Source organism: Drosophila nasuta, chromosome 3, assembly GCF_023558535.2.
Source record: "Drosophila nasuta strain 15112-1781.00 chromosome 3, ASM2355853v1, whole genome shotgun sequence".
Lineage (NCBI taxonomy): Eukaryota > Metazoa > Arthropoda > Insecta > Diptera > Drosophilidae > Drosophila > Drosophila nasuta.
In genome coordinates, this window is record NC_083457.1 from 39574773 (window position 1) to 39591590 (window position 16818).

At 34.1% G+C, this 16818-nt stretch overlaps 3 protein-coding genes across 3 annotated transcripts; 2 read left to right on the top strand and 1 right to left on the bottom strand.

The window, feature by feature from the left end:
- Positions 1 to 4582: 4582 nt before the first annotated feature.
- Positions 4583 to 6252, top strand: LOC132789477 (carboxypeptidase B1). The gene is made up of 2 exons (XM_060797524.1): positions 4583 to 5496; positions 5554 to 6252. The coding sequence occupies exons 1-2, from the start codon at positions 4766 to 4768 to the stop codon at positions 5948 to 5950; spliced, it is 1128 nt and encodes a 375-aa protein (XP_060653507.1). The 5' UTR covers positions 4583 to 4765; the 3' UTR covers positions 5951 to 6252.
- A 2882-nt stretch (positions 6253 to 9134) lies between these two features.
- On the top strand, positions 9135 to 13161 carry LOC132789475 (cytochrome P450 4d8). The gene is given in 5 exon segments (XM_060797522.1): positions 9135 to 9291; positions 10748 to 11207; positions 11670 to 12213; positions 12215 to 12233; positions 12730 to 13161. Coding segments are annotated over 5 exon segments (1533 nt in total). The 3' UTR covers positions 13083 to 13161.
- Positions 13148 to 16387, bottom strand: LOC132789476 (probable cytochrome P450 316a1). Its single transcript, XM_060797523.1, has 5 exons — positions 16302 to 16387; positions 15325 to 15603; positions 14842 to 15274; positions 13530 to 14053; positions 13148 to 13464 (listed from the first exon to the last, which is right to left on the bottom strand). The coding sequence occupies exons 2-5, from the start codon at positions 15479 to 15481 to the stop codon at positions 13148 to 13150; spliced, it is 1431 nt and encodes a 476-aa protein (XP_060653506.1). The 5' UTR covers positions 15482 to 15603; positions 16302 to 16387.
- Between the last annotated feature and the right edge of the window lie 431 nt (positions 16388 to 16818).

The window sequence follows — 16818 nt, forward strand, 5'->3', positions numbered from 1 at the left end:
GCAGATTGTGTTCTGTATTCCTCTTGTTAACTCTATGCATAAGATTTTGAGAATTTAATAAATTGTTTGATAAAACTAAAATGTAATGTTAATGGGAAAAATAAGGAGTTCTTTTGATCTCATTGCTTTAAATAGGATTCAAAAGACAGACAACAGTATCATATTTGAAGACTTGGTTCTTTGGTTCTTTATTATTTCTTTTAACTCTACGCTTAAGATTTGAAGAATTAAATAAATTGTTTTATAAAACAAAATTTTTATAAGAAGAGCTTTCTAAACTGTTTGATTTAAGTGGAAGATAGGATTTTTTTATGATATTAAGGAATAAATAAGGTAATAAGGTAAACAATAATGTAATGTTGATAAGAAGAATAAGGAAAAGTTGATTCTGAACTCATTGATTTAAATGGGAGTCAAAAGTCGGATCACACCTTAATATTTGAATCAACTTTCTTGAAGTGTCAATCATAAACTGTCAAACCCTGTTTGATACTTATAAACAAAAGAGTCTTGAACTGGGAAATGAACAATGACAAATGTACATACATACATAATTATGTACATTATGATGTAAGTTTCTTTTTCTTTTTCCAATGTACTTCATGGAACTTTTCACGCTTACTTAGCAAATTACGTAATACGTATACATACGAGTATGATTAGCAATATGTAAAAAAAAAAAACTATTTTGTAAAATATTCAAACATATAATATAATAATGACATTTTTATAGGTTAATTTAAATAATTTGCATAATACGAATCAAATTTTAAACTGTTTGCGCTCACAAGAAATTCTCAGAACAAGCCAACATATTGCGTATACTTAATATTAATAATATTATACAAACAGTTATATTATCTAATAATAAAATACAATATTTCGTGCCATTTTTCAGTTCAACTTATTTTTATATTGAGTATACTATATTTATTACATATAAACATTATACAAATTGTAAACTAATTATAAGTTGACTATTTTTAGCTCAAACGCACAGGCAACATACATAAGAGGCAATATATGCGTATACATTCTTCTTAAAAGTGAAATTTTTCTCTATTATTTATAAAACAAAACAGCATAAAATAATTTTAAAATTCAATAAATGTATGTATTTCATATATTTGTTTAGCTCCAAGGGATAAGGCAATGCATTGCGTATACATAATATCATATTTGTGGGAATGAAACTTCTATATTATTTAAAACAATAATACAGTATAAGACATTTTTCATTATCAAGTATTTGCTAAAATAAAGAATATATATATTAAATAGAATATATTTATAGGAAATTATTTATTATTTATTTTATACGATTACGAGTAATTATGTGTAGTGAGTTTATTACGCACGAAACTTGTTTCTAATTAATTACAATAAAATATATATAAATAATTCTTTGGCATAGTTTGTCACCTGCGACACTATTAACAGTTAAATAAACATAAACTGAAACCATTTAAAAATTAAAATAAGATCAATCTTAGGAACTTTTTCGGCTTACGATCAAATGTAAGAATTCGTTCATATTTCGGTTTGCTTAGAAATTCGTTCATTTTTGCAATTATCTTAAAACAGAAAAATAATACCAAAATTATTTGTAGATCTAATTAGAGTGCTAATCAAGAGCTAAGGGATTCGTGTTTACTCAAAATAGAAAAAGGTTTCGGTATATGTTTTTTCACTATCGCATATTCAGAGTCAGAGAATTACCCATATTTTATAATAATTATATATAGAAAACTGTAATCTCCTTTTATGATATATCATGCAATGGTAAATGAATAAATTCATAATAAATGTGTCAGAGATTTTGATGATATGTTTCTTATATTTATTACTAAATTATTAATATAATAGGTAATGCATTTATTAAATATTTTATGTCACCGTCAAACTAACATAATCATTGCTTATTCTGTATTTATAATATGCGTAACATATATTCCTTAGCCAGAGTTTATTTTGCTCACGTTTCAGCTGTGTGGTGTATAAACAAATCATAAAATAAAAATCCACACAAAGTGCACTACAAACAGCCTCGAGCTGGAGCTGAAGCAGGACATTAAGTTGTTGTCTCACAAGCCACTTAGCAAGGGGTTTGGCTTGGTTACGTGATTTGTGCAGTGCAAACTTAAAAATCGGGCATTGCCAGCTACGTGACTCGCATTGCCAATTGCAAAAGGAAAGCAGCAGCAAAAGGAAAAGCCAAAAGGACACGACATCAACGGAACTAATCGGATTTTCACTTGATTTTTTTCCCCTTTCAACGTTTTCTTTTTCTTTTTTTTTTTACTCTGCTGCATCTCGCTCGTTATAAATTATGCACACTGCCAATTGAGAGGGTCATAATCTATAAATTGAAATCTGATTTTTGCTACCTCATTAATTTTGCAAGTAGCAAGTAAAAAAATAAACGTCAATTGAAGTATGAAAGTTTTTTAGCTCATCAGTTTACATAAATGATAGCTCCATTAGATGGCAATCAGCTGAATGGATGCCCAAAAATTTTGTGGAATCCTCTTCAGGCTATAGATAAAAAAAATAATTCCAACCAATTTTCAACTTTGTGCAGAAATTTTAGGCGAATTGAAAGAGTCTTTTGGCATCAGTAGCAACAATTTGCAAAGCGTTCAGAGAAGAAAAAAAAAACAACAGAAAATGTGGTCATAAACAGCTCTTAAATGCAACAGTCGGCGGTTTGTGAGCTACTCGGCTCAGCTGCTTCCTAGATCCTTGTTGAAGTCCTGTTTTGCAGCCGCTGGCTCGCCACTTGACTGCGCGAAAAAGGCGCAATGATAAAATATTTGCCTCGCCGAACCAAGTAAATTGTTGGTAAAAAGTTGGCGGCAAAAAAAATGGAGGAGAAACCGAAGAAAGGACGAGCTGTTCTTGTTTTTATTATTTGTGTTGTTTTTTTCGCCATGTTGTTTCGCTGTTGCGGCCAAAGTTGAGTGGCAACAGCCTTGCAGCTGCGTGCAGCCTCGTCCTTAGCCTGCATCCTCGTCCTCTTCCTCACTCGGCTCATTCTCAGAATGCCGTCAAAAGGAAGTTAGCGAAATAAAAATGCAAAATGCAAAATGCCCAGTAAGACGTATTTATCAACATAATTACATTTTTTAATGGCTTTTTAAACCGCAAAATGGCAAAAGCCGTAAACTGAGATAAAAGTACGAGTAGAGCATAAAAATAGAAGCAATAGCGGTTAGTGGACTTATCATCATCATCATCAGTCTTCTTTCTTTCTGCTTTCACTACTTTTCCTCACTCTCCTCAATTGAGCTTCTTAGCGTTGTGTGTTGTGTGAGGAATGTCAGCGGATGGGCAACTTTAACTCAATTAGACAAATCAGAGAAGAAAGCAAGGCTTAGCACAAGGCTAAGCGATGGAATTGGATTTATATTATTAAGTTATAATGGATAACAATACTTTTTCTTTATATTTTATATATATGCTTTTGGAGAGAGATTAAATTAGCTAAATAAAAAGTGTAGTAATTGAAATTTATATTAAGGATAATTTTTTGAATAAAATATGCGCATAATTTTATACTAGCTACCGATAGTTTAGAATATATGTATTTGTGTCTCTAGGAAATCTATGCAAAATGTATCTGTCCCTATAAAGTATATATATTCTTGATCAGCGTCAATAACCGAGACGAAATAGCCATGTCCGTCCATGTCCGTATTAACACCTAAATCTCAGAGACTATAAGATATACTATATTCATATATTTTTTTTTCCACAGCACTTGTTGTGTTTGCACACAGTTTATTTCAAATTTTTGTCACGCCTACTTTCGGACCCGCAAATCGATTAAAATCTGGTATATTTTGCACTTTATGGTATATTTTGCATGTAATGCTATTCCAATATACTAAATATAGTCATACCATATAAATATAGTATTTTTGTGGTGTAATATTGGGTATATTTTAAAATTAATACCGCACTGTTTTGCTTTCATTATAAATGAGTAGCGGGTATCGCACAGTCGAGCACACTTGACTGCAGTTTTCCTACATTTTTCTATAGGGTATAAAAGAAGCGTAAACTAATGCAAACAAGTATTTTGCACATTGCCGTTCGCAGCTACTTATTGATTCACTCATTAAAATGAGAATCTATAAATATTTAATTTACTGCATCGAAAAATTTTTCTTTTTATCTGAGAGAACGTAGGCGGGAAAAAGTGATCAACAGCGAGTGATCACTAAACGAGATGCATCTTTGAAATAATTGCTAGCAATCAGCTGAAAGTATCTCAGTCCATAACAAAAGTATCTATGACGTGGCGCCTAACAAAAATGACAATGATAAAACATATATTTGATTGATTGTCTTATACAAAAAAGCCATTAGCTTATCTATAGCTGATAAGAAATAGAATCTACTATATTATCGCGTTAGCTGGCATTCTCAAAAACAACAATGAGAGAGGGAGAGAGGTTGCCAGAGAAATGAAGAGAGCGATAGAGAGTGAAAGAGCGTGCACTTGATCAAGCTCAAATGTAAACACACCGGCAAAATTCACAGACAATTGGAGTCTTCAGTTGCATTTTGCTCACGCGAGGGAACAGTTGAATTAAACAAACACTTTGTGCAAGAGATATCAACAATACATTATACATATATGCATAAATAAAGACACGTAATGAATTGCAAAACGATTAACGAGTGTTGCAAGTGCCAATGAATCGCTGATTCATTCATAATTTTGAGTTGAACACAGTTCGACGACGTGTTTCTCAGCATAATGTTGCTCAGTGATGGAACTTTAAGGTTCACGCTGCTTGTAATACTGTTATCGTTGACAAATTTTAATCGAACTGCCGCATTTAACGTGTCACGAGGTGATATCGTGCCCGCTTTGAATACCGATGATTATTACAGTTACGAAGGCATGTTGCAGTATTTGGATGAGTTGACAGCGGCTTTTCCACAGCGTGTGTGGACAAACGATGTGGGAACTACGTATGAGAATCGCACACTGCGCACTATAACGATAACAAATGGAGATGGCAGAGTTGGGAAGAAAGTTATTCTTCTCATAGCCGCTGCACATGCTCGTGAGTGGTTGACGCCAGTTGCTGCTTTATACACTGTGGAACAACTCGTGCTCAATGTGACTGCAAATGCACATTTGCTGGAGGATTACGATTGGATTGTGATGCCGATAGTTAATCCCGATGGTTACGAGTATTCACGCAGCACGGATAAAGAGTGGCGCAACAACCGCTCGCCGAATGGCGGCAACTGCTTTGGCACCAATCTCAATCGCAACTACGATATTGGCTGGCTCACTGGATATGCGGCTCAAACGGATCCGTGTCACGAGCATTATGCTGGCAGTAAACCCTTCTCGGAAGTTGAAACTCAAGCTGTGCGTGATATAATGCAGGATTTGGTAAAGTCGGGCAGAGGAGTGATGTATCTAACTCTCCATTCGAGGCATAGATGCGTCTACTATCCTTGGGTGCACAAGAGGTAAGTAGATCATACAACATTACTTCTTCTACATAACTTTCCTATTATCTCCCTTAGAACTCCCGCTGCAAATGTCAAGCAATTGCGTGAAATTGCCAAAATTGGCGCTGAGGCTATGCAAAGTGCGGCTGGCACACCGTTCACCTATGAACAGGCTGGCGTTGAGGATCCTTTTGGTGGCACAAGTTTGGATTATGCCTACTCTATTGGCTTTCCGCTTTCCTACGCCTTGGAGCTGTCGGGAGTGCGTGGCGAAAATGTTTTTAGCTTTTGGCCACCAACGAATTTGCTTAAAGATCTAGCCGATGAGTCGTGGTTGGGCATTAGAGCCATGGCCGTAAAGGCCATCGAATACTATCCAATTAATCAAACCAGTATCACAAATGCTTATGACTTAAGCAACGTCCTGAAAGTACTTTTACTGTTAACCTTAATTACACTGTTGTCAGGCTAAGTTAGAAATAGTTTTACATGTAGTTGAACTACAATTAAGTGTGCTAAATAATCAAATGTCAACTGACCATTGAAATTAATATTAAGTTCATTCACTCTAAAAAGTCAGAGAAATTAACATATCAATTATACGACTTAGAAATGAATGTAGATTAAATGTGCCTTGTAAACTGGGTTTGAAATATTTAAGTTATACTATATTTAACATTTTTATTTATACCTATATATTATATTGTCTATTGATAATTAAAAAGTTTAAAGCTAATTTAATCAAAGTAAGTAGTCAGAAGGAAACATCTTAGATTATTAATCTCTCTTTAAAATGTCTACAAATTTGTTGAGATTATTTTATTATTTTAATATTTATTTACTAAAATCAAAAATTACTTTAAGTTGAAATGGAAAAATATACAATACATTTTATTTATTGTCTTGTAAAATTGTAACTTTATTTGTATGCTGAGTAGGATTTAGTCACAACAATATTTAAAGAAAAAGAAAGAAAAATGTATTTAATGACATATTTCTAAGATCTTTATGAATTTGATTAGATGGTTAACTTTGCTTGTGTATAAAGTGGTGTTTTCAGTTTTTGTTACATCTTATTTGTCTACTAAAATCAAAGCACAATTAGAAAAAGTTTGGTTATTAGTAAGAATATATGCTATATATATACATATATAAAATAATGTTTCCTTTTCCTTCTCTAAAGTAGTTTTTTTTTTATTTAATTTTTTAACGTATTATTTCAATAGATTTAAATTGCTTAAATAATAATTGTTTTATATTAATTTTCATAATTTTTTGACAACTACGATTTTCTTTAAATATTTGAATTTCTTTTTTTAATTTTTGTATCTCATTCTATAACCGTTGCTTTATAAGTTCAATAACTATTTTAATCTATTTCACATTTGCATACCCTTTAAGCCAGCAATAAGCCGCTCTTGAGATACATTTGTCTGGCTGTCTGTTTCGCATTCGTTACGTCATTTATATCAATTTCTGTTTGGTTGTTGCCTTTACCAAAAATATCGGCTGTCTCGAATTTTAAAAATATTTTAAATAAATTCGCACAGCATGATGGAATGAGATGAAACTCTGTTGGATGCATTTGGTCACGTGGTTGCACAGAGCGAAACACCACACACCACACACACCCATAAACAATGGCACACTCATCCACACCACGCACCCACACACACAGAAAGCGAAGCAGACAATCAAACACTCGCATTACGCATACGCCGCGTTGTTCGCAATGACTATCAACGTGACTTGGGAGACTCACTCGACTCGACTCGACTCGGCATCATCATGGTTGCTGGTTGCTGTTTGTGATATTGATGCCGCGCTTTGGGTCTCTAGGCGGTCTCTGGGCACTGGTCTCGGTCTCTCTTCGCTCTGTGCTCTGTGCTATCAGTCGCATTGTCTGATACATTTCGCATGCTGCAATTAACGCAACAAATTGCATTTTTAATATGCAGAAATTAATGTGGAAAATCTTTTTTTCTCGCTTTGGGCCGGCGTCAGGGCAACCCAAAAAAAAGAGAGCAAATCGAAATAAAAAACTGAAACACTTAGCCACCCATCGTTTTATTTATCACAGTCATTGCGAAAATTGAAAATGCACATTTGCTGGCACAATTAAAAACACGCTTTATCTCTCACTCACACCCTCTCTCTCTCTCTCTATCTATCTCTCCCTTTATAGTTATCTGCAGTTGTTTATGCGACTGAAAACGTTTTGCCATTTAAAATAATAATTATAATATAATAAAATGCCATTACAAAGTTAAGGGGCAACAGGAAGCAACTGTTAATTAGTTTTTTCGAGGGCAACTCGTGTCCAGCAGGACACTGCACAAGGACTGTTTTTTCTTTTTTTTTGGGGGCCTTGGCTTGTCAGCCAGCCATCCATCCAGCGAGTTCAGCTGGCGAGCATTCGCAAATGTTTTAATTTCCGCTCGAGTGTCTCTAACGGAAATTACCTCAAAAAAAAAAAAAGAAAAAGAAAACGAACAGAAAGTTCACCCAGTTATAATTGCGATGCTTGACTTACAGCACAATTTCAAATAATTAACATACTCTTTTGTTCGGCGCAATGCACTTCGACCAGAGCACATAAAATAGAAACAAATACTCAATGTTCAATGCTAATCGCTGATTAAATACACAAGTGTTTTCCCGTCCACAGCTGAGCTGAATTTGCTGAACCGCCTCCACCCTTTGTCACTGTAACTGCCACAACTACTCAGCTCGCGAATAGCGACACATTCATATGTATGTGATAAGATAATCATCGGCAACTTACATTATGATTTGTTGTTATTGTTCGTGTTTTTATATGCGCTAGTTATAGGGTTGAACACCCGAGACGATAGACATGTCACCCGGCATGCAATATTGTATATAAAATTCTTTACATTATTTGAAAATATATATATAAAATACCGGTTGCAATTGTCAGTTCAATCATTATAAAAAATATAGCTTTTGGTTTATTTAAGTGTGTTCTCAATATAAGTGTTTGGTATACTTTAACAATTATACTGATTTTGCATTCCTGTTCATTATTTAGAAATATAAAACAAACTCTACTGCAACTGTCGGGTCTGTCTTTAGGGTAAATATAGCTTTTGGTATATTTTAGAATGTTTTTAGTGTAATGATTTGGTATACTTCAACAATTACACCGTTTTCGCATTATTTTACATTGTTAAGCAAAATATATAAAAACAAGGCTGCAATTGGGAGGTCTATCGTTATACTAAATACAGCTATTGGTATATTTTAGTATGTTTATGGTATAATAGTTTGATATACTTTACATTTTTTACATTTTCAGGTCTATTGTTTTACTAAATATAGCTTTTGGTGCGTTTTAAAAATTTTTCAGTATAATTTGTAAAGATGAATTGAATATATAGATATATGTATATGAAACCGGGTGCAACTGTGGGGTTTATAGTTTTACCAAATATAGCTTTTGGTATATTTCGGCATATTTTCGGTATATTGCAAATTTTAGAAATAATACTGCTTTAGCACTGTTTTACATTATTTGAAACTGGGTATCGCACAGTCGAGCACACCCCACTGCAGCTTTCTTACTTGTTGCTTTTGCTTTGGCTTTGTTTGGATTAACGCTCAGCTCGCTCAGTTTGTAGTTTTCATTGTGTAAAATGCTGTTGATCGCAATAGTTGTGTTCTTACTCACAGCCGGTTTCCTCTTCCATTGGGGACAACGCGCTCGGCGTGCGGCAGTCTCCAATCTGCCAGGTCCTTATTGTTGGCCAGTCCTTGGAGCAGTGCAGTTGATGTGCAAATTGAATCCAAAAAGTAAGCCAGTGACGTTGTTTTTCGATTACAACTAACAATTTAAAAGCGAAGTTTCAGTTTTAATTATTATGCATTTTTACAAGTGTTTATTTTGAGAATTACTTTTGTTACTCATAAAATGAAAGCGATGAAAGGATAATCGCAGTATTAATACATTACCTTTTAGGAATCGGTTATAAAGATGTGTCTTATCAAATCTTTACTGCAATAAGAAGAATTTATTTGTGCGGGTAAAATACCATATACTATAATCTTATTTTACAAATATAGTAAATGTAATCATTGCTGATCGCGTGCGAATTCATCGTAGGGGAGTTTGAGTATAGAGTATATATGTACACATATTGTTCATATGAGATATGGTAGTTTGTATTAATAAGTGCCCCCATTTATGTTAATATTAATAGTATATAGTATAGTATATAGTACTCATATCAGTGACAAATATATGTAGTCAGAGACGTAGTTGAGCAGCTGCGGATTTCGCATTCATAAATTGAATATTTGTTATATATATAATGCAAATAATGTAATATGATTCTTTTGTTCTGTGTAAAAATTAAGGAAGTTTAAGAAGAACGTGACTATTTCAATTATTTCAATTTCATTTACCTTCATTCTTCAATAAACCCTAATCAATAGTTGTAGACTTATAATCTTCTTTATGGAGGCATTTTATGTGTTCATAAGCAAGGGGATAAAGGGAGTATCGCATGCTGATTAAGCCCCAGTTTTCACACCAATAAACCAATATCAATTACACTATCATGAAAATGCATATATTATATTACAAAGAGTAACTTGATATAATGAAATCAGTATGTTTATTAGTAATGTTTCTGAAATATAGAAAACAAATAAGAGATCACTTCCTCATTTCATAATATACAATTTACAGGTGTTCAATTTAAATTTTTTTGTTATTTTTGTTTGTTGATTGTAATGGTTCTTGTAATGAATATTCTAAAAAATTATAAATTTAGTTATTCCTTAATATAATAAAAATGTAATCTGTATAATAGGCTATGACGTTTTGTTGGTGTCGATGTCATTAATCTTATTAATTATTAATCTATTGAAACTGAAGCTTAATATGTGTTGCAGATGAAGTACATTTTAATAGATAACATTGTTATTAATGCTATTGACGCAGTAAATAATAAATTTGCTTCACTTAAGCTAAGTCAATAATTTTATAATTATCGAGTAATCACTAAACCAAACTTTTTCTGCACAGTGTAAAAAGTGGGCCAAGAATTTAGTAGTGCACTATCATGCTCAACGCAGGGGTTTCTAATGGTAAACAAACCAATTTAATTGGGTTTTAAATAGCATCGCCTGTTTAAGATTATTTAATTTTAGTTCATTGAGGAATTCGAAAAGAGTACAAGTGTTCGCTTTATCAGAGTCAATTTATTTTTAGTGCTAATCAGTTGTTGTTTTCCGTTTCGTGCAGCATTCATAAAAACAAGTCACGAGCAGGTGAAAAAACTGGGAACATTGCAGCGAGCTTGGGTTCTAAATCGCCTGCTCATTGTATCCTGCGATGTGGAGTTCAATGAGCAACTGTTAGCTAGCCAGGAGCACTTGGTCAAGTTGCCTGCTTACATGGTGCTGGCTCAATGGCTGGGCAACGGTTTGCTGCTTAGCGATGGCAAGGCGTGGCATCAGCGACGCAAGATTATAACGCCCACATTTCACTTTGCGATTCTCGAGCAATTTGTGGAAGTCTTTGATCAGCAGTCGAACATTTGCGTGCAGCGATTGCAGCAAAAAGCTGATGGCAGCAGTATCTTCGATGTGTATCCTTTTATCTGCCTAGCTGCGTTGGACATCATTGCGGAGACAGCGATGGGTACCAAAGTGAATGCGCAGATGGCAGATCAGATGACGCCTTATGTCAATGCGGTTAATGAGTGAGTAAAGTTTATTTTTCTAGAATCTATTTGGACACAAAAAGAAAGAAAAGAATCTAGATTGAAAAATAGAGTTCAAGGAACTTTTCGATTTAAAAAAAGTAATCTTTAAACCAGATTTTTGGGTTGAAAAATCTTAAAATAAGATTTAATGCTACATTTGCATTTTAAGATAAAATAAAATCTTATTTTAAGATTAAAATCTTGCTTCAAAAATGTTTTATCATAAATATATAATTTTGGGTTGAAACTATCTTATATAAAAATTTCGTTTACATTTTTTATTTTATTAATTATTTTAGCACGTTTTTCTTTCTGTGTAGTTAAGATTCTCCTCTTCGACTTGGCGATTGTTAAACAAAGTAGAGATATCTCAAAAATATTTTCAATAAAATAGTTTTGTCTTATCTAATCTTGGAGTAATAATAATGCTAATAAAAACTTTTCTCATTCTCTTTCAAGATGCACTGCTCTCTTCGCCTGGCGTTTTATGTCTGTTTATGCACAGAATGAGCTGCTCTTCACCTTGTTGCATCCACTCTTGAAACTGCGTCAAACCAAACTTATTCGCATAATGCACGAGTTTACTACCAAGGTAATTGAGCAGCGTCGTCAGACTCTGGAAGAGAAGCAGCAGTCGGAAGATTCGACTGTTGAATCTGAGCAAGTTCTGGGCAAGAAGCGTCGCATGGCTTTGTTGGATGTCCTGCTGCAGGCCAGCGTTGAAGGTCGTCCTTTAAGAAACGACGAAATACGCGAGGAAGTCGATACTTTTATGTTTGAGGGTCATGATACAACAACTAGCGCTATTTCCTTCTGCCTTTGGCAGATCTCAAGAAATCCAGAGGTGCTGCAGAAAATGCTGGCGGAGATTCTGCAAGTGTTGGGCACAGATCGCAATCGAGCGATCAGCATACGTGATCTCAACGAGCTGAAGTACATGGAATGCGTCATGAAGGAATCTCTACGCATGCATCCTCCGGTTCCTGTTCTAGGACGCACTCTCAAAAAACGACTTTAAATACAGTAAGTGGAGAGAAAAATTCTAAATTAAAAAAGTAATTGAATACAGATTAATATTTTAAACGATTTCTAGCTTTAGGCAAATTAAGAAATAAATAAAAAAATTTCAAAATAAAAAATGAAATCATGAAAATAGATAAAATTTAGATAATCTCTAACTTGAGTCAAAAATTGATATACAAATTTCTAAAATAAAGATTAGATCTTGGATACATTTTAGAATAATAAATCGAATCCTGAGTTAATTGCTCTATTACAATATTCAATTTAAATATTTGTAAATCTAATTAGTTTCATCATTTTTGAAATAGTATCTCGTATTAAGTTTAAACAGAATTCTATCATCTATAGTATTATCCTAATTGAACTAAATTTTAAATGAGAATGTATATTTAAAGAAATTGTTGATATTGCTGAATTAATTCACAAACTAAAAAGAAGAGCATTACAAAATACTGAAAATACGCAATCAACTAAAAAATTGCCTCTATTTTTGCAGCTCATTCCACGCTTGGTGATGGCGTTATACCAGCTGGGTCGGAGATTATCATGGGTCTGATTGGCATGCATCATCAGGAGAAGTATTTCCCAGAGCCCGAAGTCTTTCGGCCAGATCGTCACGAGCACGAAGAACGCACATCGAGCTATGCTTATGTGCCTTTCAGTGCTGGGCCAAGAAACTGCATTGGTCAGAAGTTTGCGCAGCTGGAGATGAAGATGTTGCTGGCCAAGATTGTGCGGGAGTTCGAACTGTTGCCGCTGGGCGAACCAATTGAGATGGTGGTCAACATTGTGCTGCGCTCCGACAGCGGATTTCAGCTTGGGATGCGCAGGCGCAACCTCTCCATTTAGAAATAAGTTAAGGCAGAAGACAGTTGCCAACCCAATATTATTTTACTTTAATTTATGATTAAATATTATCTTAATTTTACGGACAATTGAAAGCCATTGCGTGAGCCTGGAGCTAAGCGTAGATTTGGACGCAGTGCATCGCCAAAAGGCAGCAGCTCAAACTGCAGCAAAAGCGGCGCTAGCAAATACTTTAACAGCAGCAAACTAAACTGCTGAGCAGGACATTGTCGTGGTCCCAATCCAAAGCTGAGCAGCTCTGAAGTTGGGTCCAGAAAGCGTTCTGGATCAAAGTGTTGAGTCAACTCAGAGCGTTGCAGCTCATAGAGATTGATGTAGACTTCGGCTCCGATTGGCAAAGCAGCGTCGCCAACTTTAGAATGAGCTGCAAATTAAGTGTGAATTCATTTTACATTTATTTTCAAATTAAGTCATCTTTTAATTACTCACTGTATGCAAAGTCTTCGCTGAGCTGACGTTGCACAATCAATTGCGGTGGCTGCAGGCGAAGCGTTTCTTTTAGCACAGCTTCTAGATAAGGCAATTCATGGAGATTGATTTCTTTTTCCTTCCTTAATTCTTCGTAACATCTTTGCTGCACTGTTGGATGTCGAGCAATCTGCACCAGAGCAAAGCAAAGTGTTGTGCTGCATAGCAAATAACCCAAGTAGTTACAAGTATTTAACTCAGCGAGCAGCTGTTCATCGTTTAGATTTTCACTTGCAGCCAATACATCGATCAGAGCTTGATGATCGAGTTTTGTAGGCGCCTCAATGTGATCAACTTTTATTGCAATGCTGTCATTCTTGACTTGCAGCTGTTGGCGACATTGATTCAAAACCAGCTTGTTCTCATTGTTAATGCGCTTGATCAAGCGAAGTTGTCGTCGGCGCACAAATGGAGAGCCAAGCCAGAAAGTGAAACGATTGGCTGACTTGAGGCCCAGAAAGCGTTGGCGATAAAGCTCAGTCAGGCTGGAAAGTAATGTACATAATTAAGTCATTAATCGTTTATTGGATTTTTGTATTATTATGTTTAAATACATTACTGAAAAGTGTTATTTAAGATCAAGATTTCGTGTAATATTAAAGTTTCATTTATGTTTAAAATTTAAGAAAAGTTGAAATTAATGTCTGCATTTCACTTAGACACAAAGCATTACATTTTTAAATTAAGCTTTAATATTTAATTTAATATTAAAACAGTTTTTTAGGATTTTGTATAGCAAAAATGATATTTTATGTTATGTGATATTGAAGTTTATCGAAAGTTTTGCTTATAAAATATAAAAGAACCTAATAAAGCTGACCATTTGATGTGATATTTAACTTTAAAAAGTTTATTAAATAAAGCTTTAATATATAAATATTTTTTTATTATTCTCTGATTCACTGAAATTCGTAAATATTATTTAACTAAAAGAGTATGAAGCTGAAGCATTTATATGTAATTAAAATTTAAATTATGTTTTGAGAGGCTCAACATATTTTCACTTTATTTGAATACTAATCGTTAAGTTATTCAATTAAGCTTCAGTACACTTTTTTTTTCATTTTGGGTTTTGAAAGCTTTTAGAGTATAGTTATGTTGAGAGGTATCAGCTAAAGCAATCGAGCATTTATCTTAGAAAATCTTGAACTGATTAAGCACTTAAACTTTTGCTAGCTTTTTAAAGATTAATTGCACTTTGCATGCGGCTTGAAAGCTTTCACTTTGCGGTACTAAAGCTCACAGATTAACATATAATACTTGTAATGCTTACTCTGCAAATGCCTGTTTATATTGATCGCTTGGACAAACGCCACAATTCACAGCGAAGATGAGGTCCAGCACCTGGGATGACATAATTTGCCACGCATCGAACACTTCTCGGGATTCAGCAAGTACTGACAAATCTGCGAAAGGTTGCTCAGCTTTTTCCTGAAGTAACTTCAGAAGCTGCAACTTTTTGTCCGCTTGAAAGAAAGTGGCTAATCTTTGATGCCTTTGAGCCCATTGCTCTTGCGGACAGCAGAGCAAACTGTTGCCCAGCCAATCTCTCATCAATTCGTGGCCAGTCTGTTGATGGGATTCACTTTGCAGCAGTTGTTTGGCCAACTCAAGATCAGCAACTGGTATGAAAAGTCGATGAAAGATCCAACAACGTGACAGAATTCCATATTTGGCAAGATATTTGGAGCTGTGCTGAAAGAAGTCTGCAGAACTAAGACGCCATAGTTGGATTAAAATTTTACACTCTACTTACTCTTTTGTGTGAGCAGCACAATCTTGTGCATGGAACCAACAAGTGGCCAGGTGAAAGGTCCTTTGAGATTCGCCACAAATTTGCGTTGCCGTCGCGTGCGATAATAATTAAAGGCCGAAGCCAGGCAAAAGCAAACAAATATACTAGCCAAGATCATATTGCCAACTAAATCGACGACCCCCTGGCGATACTGGCGGCTATGCTAATCACACTGATTAGCCGGCGATTAGAGCCAGAAGCTTGCACTGGTAAAGTCGAGTGCTTTACGATGCAATGACGCTAATATGAAAGTCAATAAACTTGAGGTATTTGTAAACAAAAAAGCCGTGGAAATATAATAGTTAACGATTCCACTCGATCGTCATTAAAATGTTATTAATAAAACGATTGATTAGATTAGGAATTTGAAGTATAAAGTAGCTGGTTATAAATACTTATCTGACATTTATCTAAAATAAAATATGTGATATTTATACCCGCTACCCATAGCACACACTTTAGCACAGGCCATTTGTGAAAATTAGGTTACGATTGGATAAAAATTGTTGAAGATTTATAAGAAATACTTTTGTGTGGGCAAAAACGCCTACAATCTGGTATTTTTTGCACTTTATGGTATATTTTGAGTGCAGTATTATACATATACACCAAATGTAGTCGTTGGTATATTTGTAGTATTTCTGTGGTATATTAATTTGTTAAATTTTAAATTTAATATGGCATTGTTTAGCTCCTATTAAAAATGGGTAGCGGGTATCTCATAGTCGAGCATATTCGACTGTAGCTTTCTTAATTGTTTTATTTTATTACCAACAGATGAACTCAGATATTTTGTAGATAAGTTGTTAAGATGTTATTTAATGACAGTAGGTTCTGAGAGTATGTGAGATAATTATATTTATTAATAACTATGATTCAACTTGATTGTTATTTAAATATTGTTTGATTTGAAGTGTGAAGAAACTGGTTATACTTACATAGATCAGATACCAAATGCTTGCTTGTAAATAAATCATTTATTTTATTAATAACTTTTATACAAAGGAATTTTCTAAATAAGAAAAGATTTAATCAATCTATCTATGTTACAGTAAAATTACTAATAAATGAATCAACTCTAAGCACACCATCAAGAGAACTAATTAGTGAACATTTTGAATGCTGTCACAAGTATTTATATTTACTGAATTCTAATCTACAAATAGTTACAGTCAAACAACTCGTTTAGCATTTGAATTCAGATGCATTCCACAAAAAGTTGTTAGCAACATATTGCCAGCAACATTTTAGCTGCTCGTTGGCAACATTTCAATTAGCCTAAGTAACTTAGTCAAGTATCAAACTGAAGATGAAAAATAGTGCATTAAATGAATTAAATAACAATTAAATAAATGAGCAAACAAACTCGCATAAATCTTGTTATTTGTTTAAGCAAAATAAATGCAACTCTGAATTAATATCATAAACATGTGTTGTTTATTTTGCAGTATGCCA

Bases quoted from the DNA above. Each gene is read 5' to 3' on its own strand.
- LOC132789477 (XM_060797524.1), top strand. From the start codon at position 4,766: ATGTTGCTCAGTGATGGAACTTTAAGGTTCACGCTGCTTGTAATACTG. The intron at 5,497-5,553 runs GTAAGTAGATCA...TATCTCCCTTAG, and splicing joins TATCCTTGGGTGCACAAGAG to AACTCCCGCTGCAAATGTCA.
- LOC132789476 (XM_060797523.1), bottom strand. From the start codon at position 15,481: ATGATCTTGGCTAGTATATTTGTTTGCTTTTGCCTGGCTTCGGCCTTT. The intron at 14,054-14,841 runs GTAAGCATTACA...ATTACTTTCCAG, and splicing joins TATAAACAGGCATTTGCAGA to CCTGACTGAGCTTTATCGCC. The intron at 13,465-13,529 runs GTGAGTAATTAA...CTTAATTTGCAG, and splicing joins CAGCGAAGACTTTGCATACA to CTCATTCTAAAGTTGGCGAC.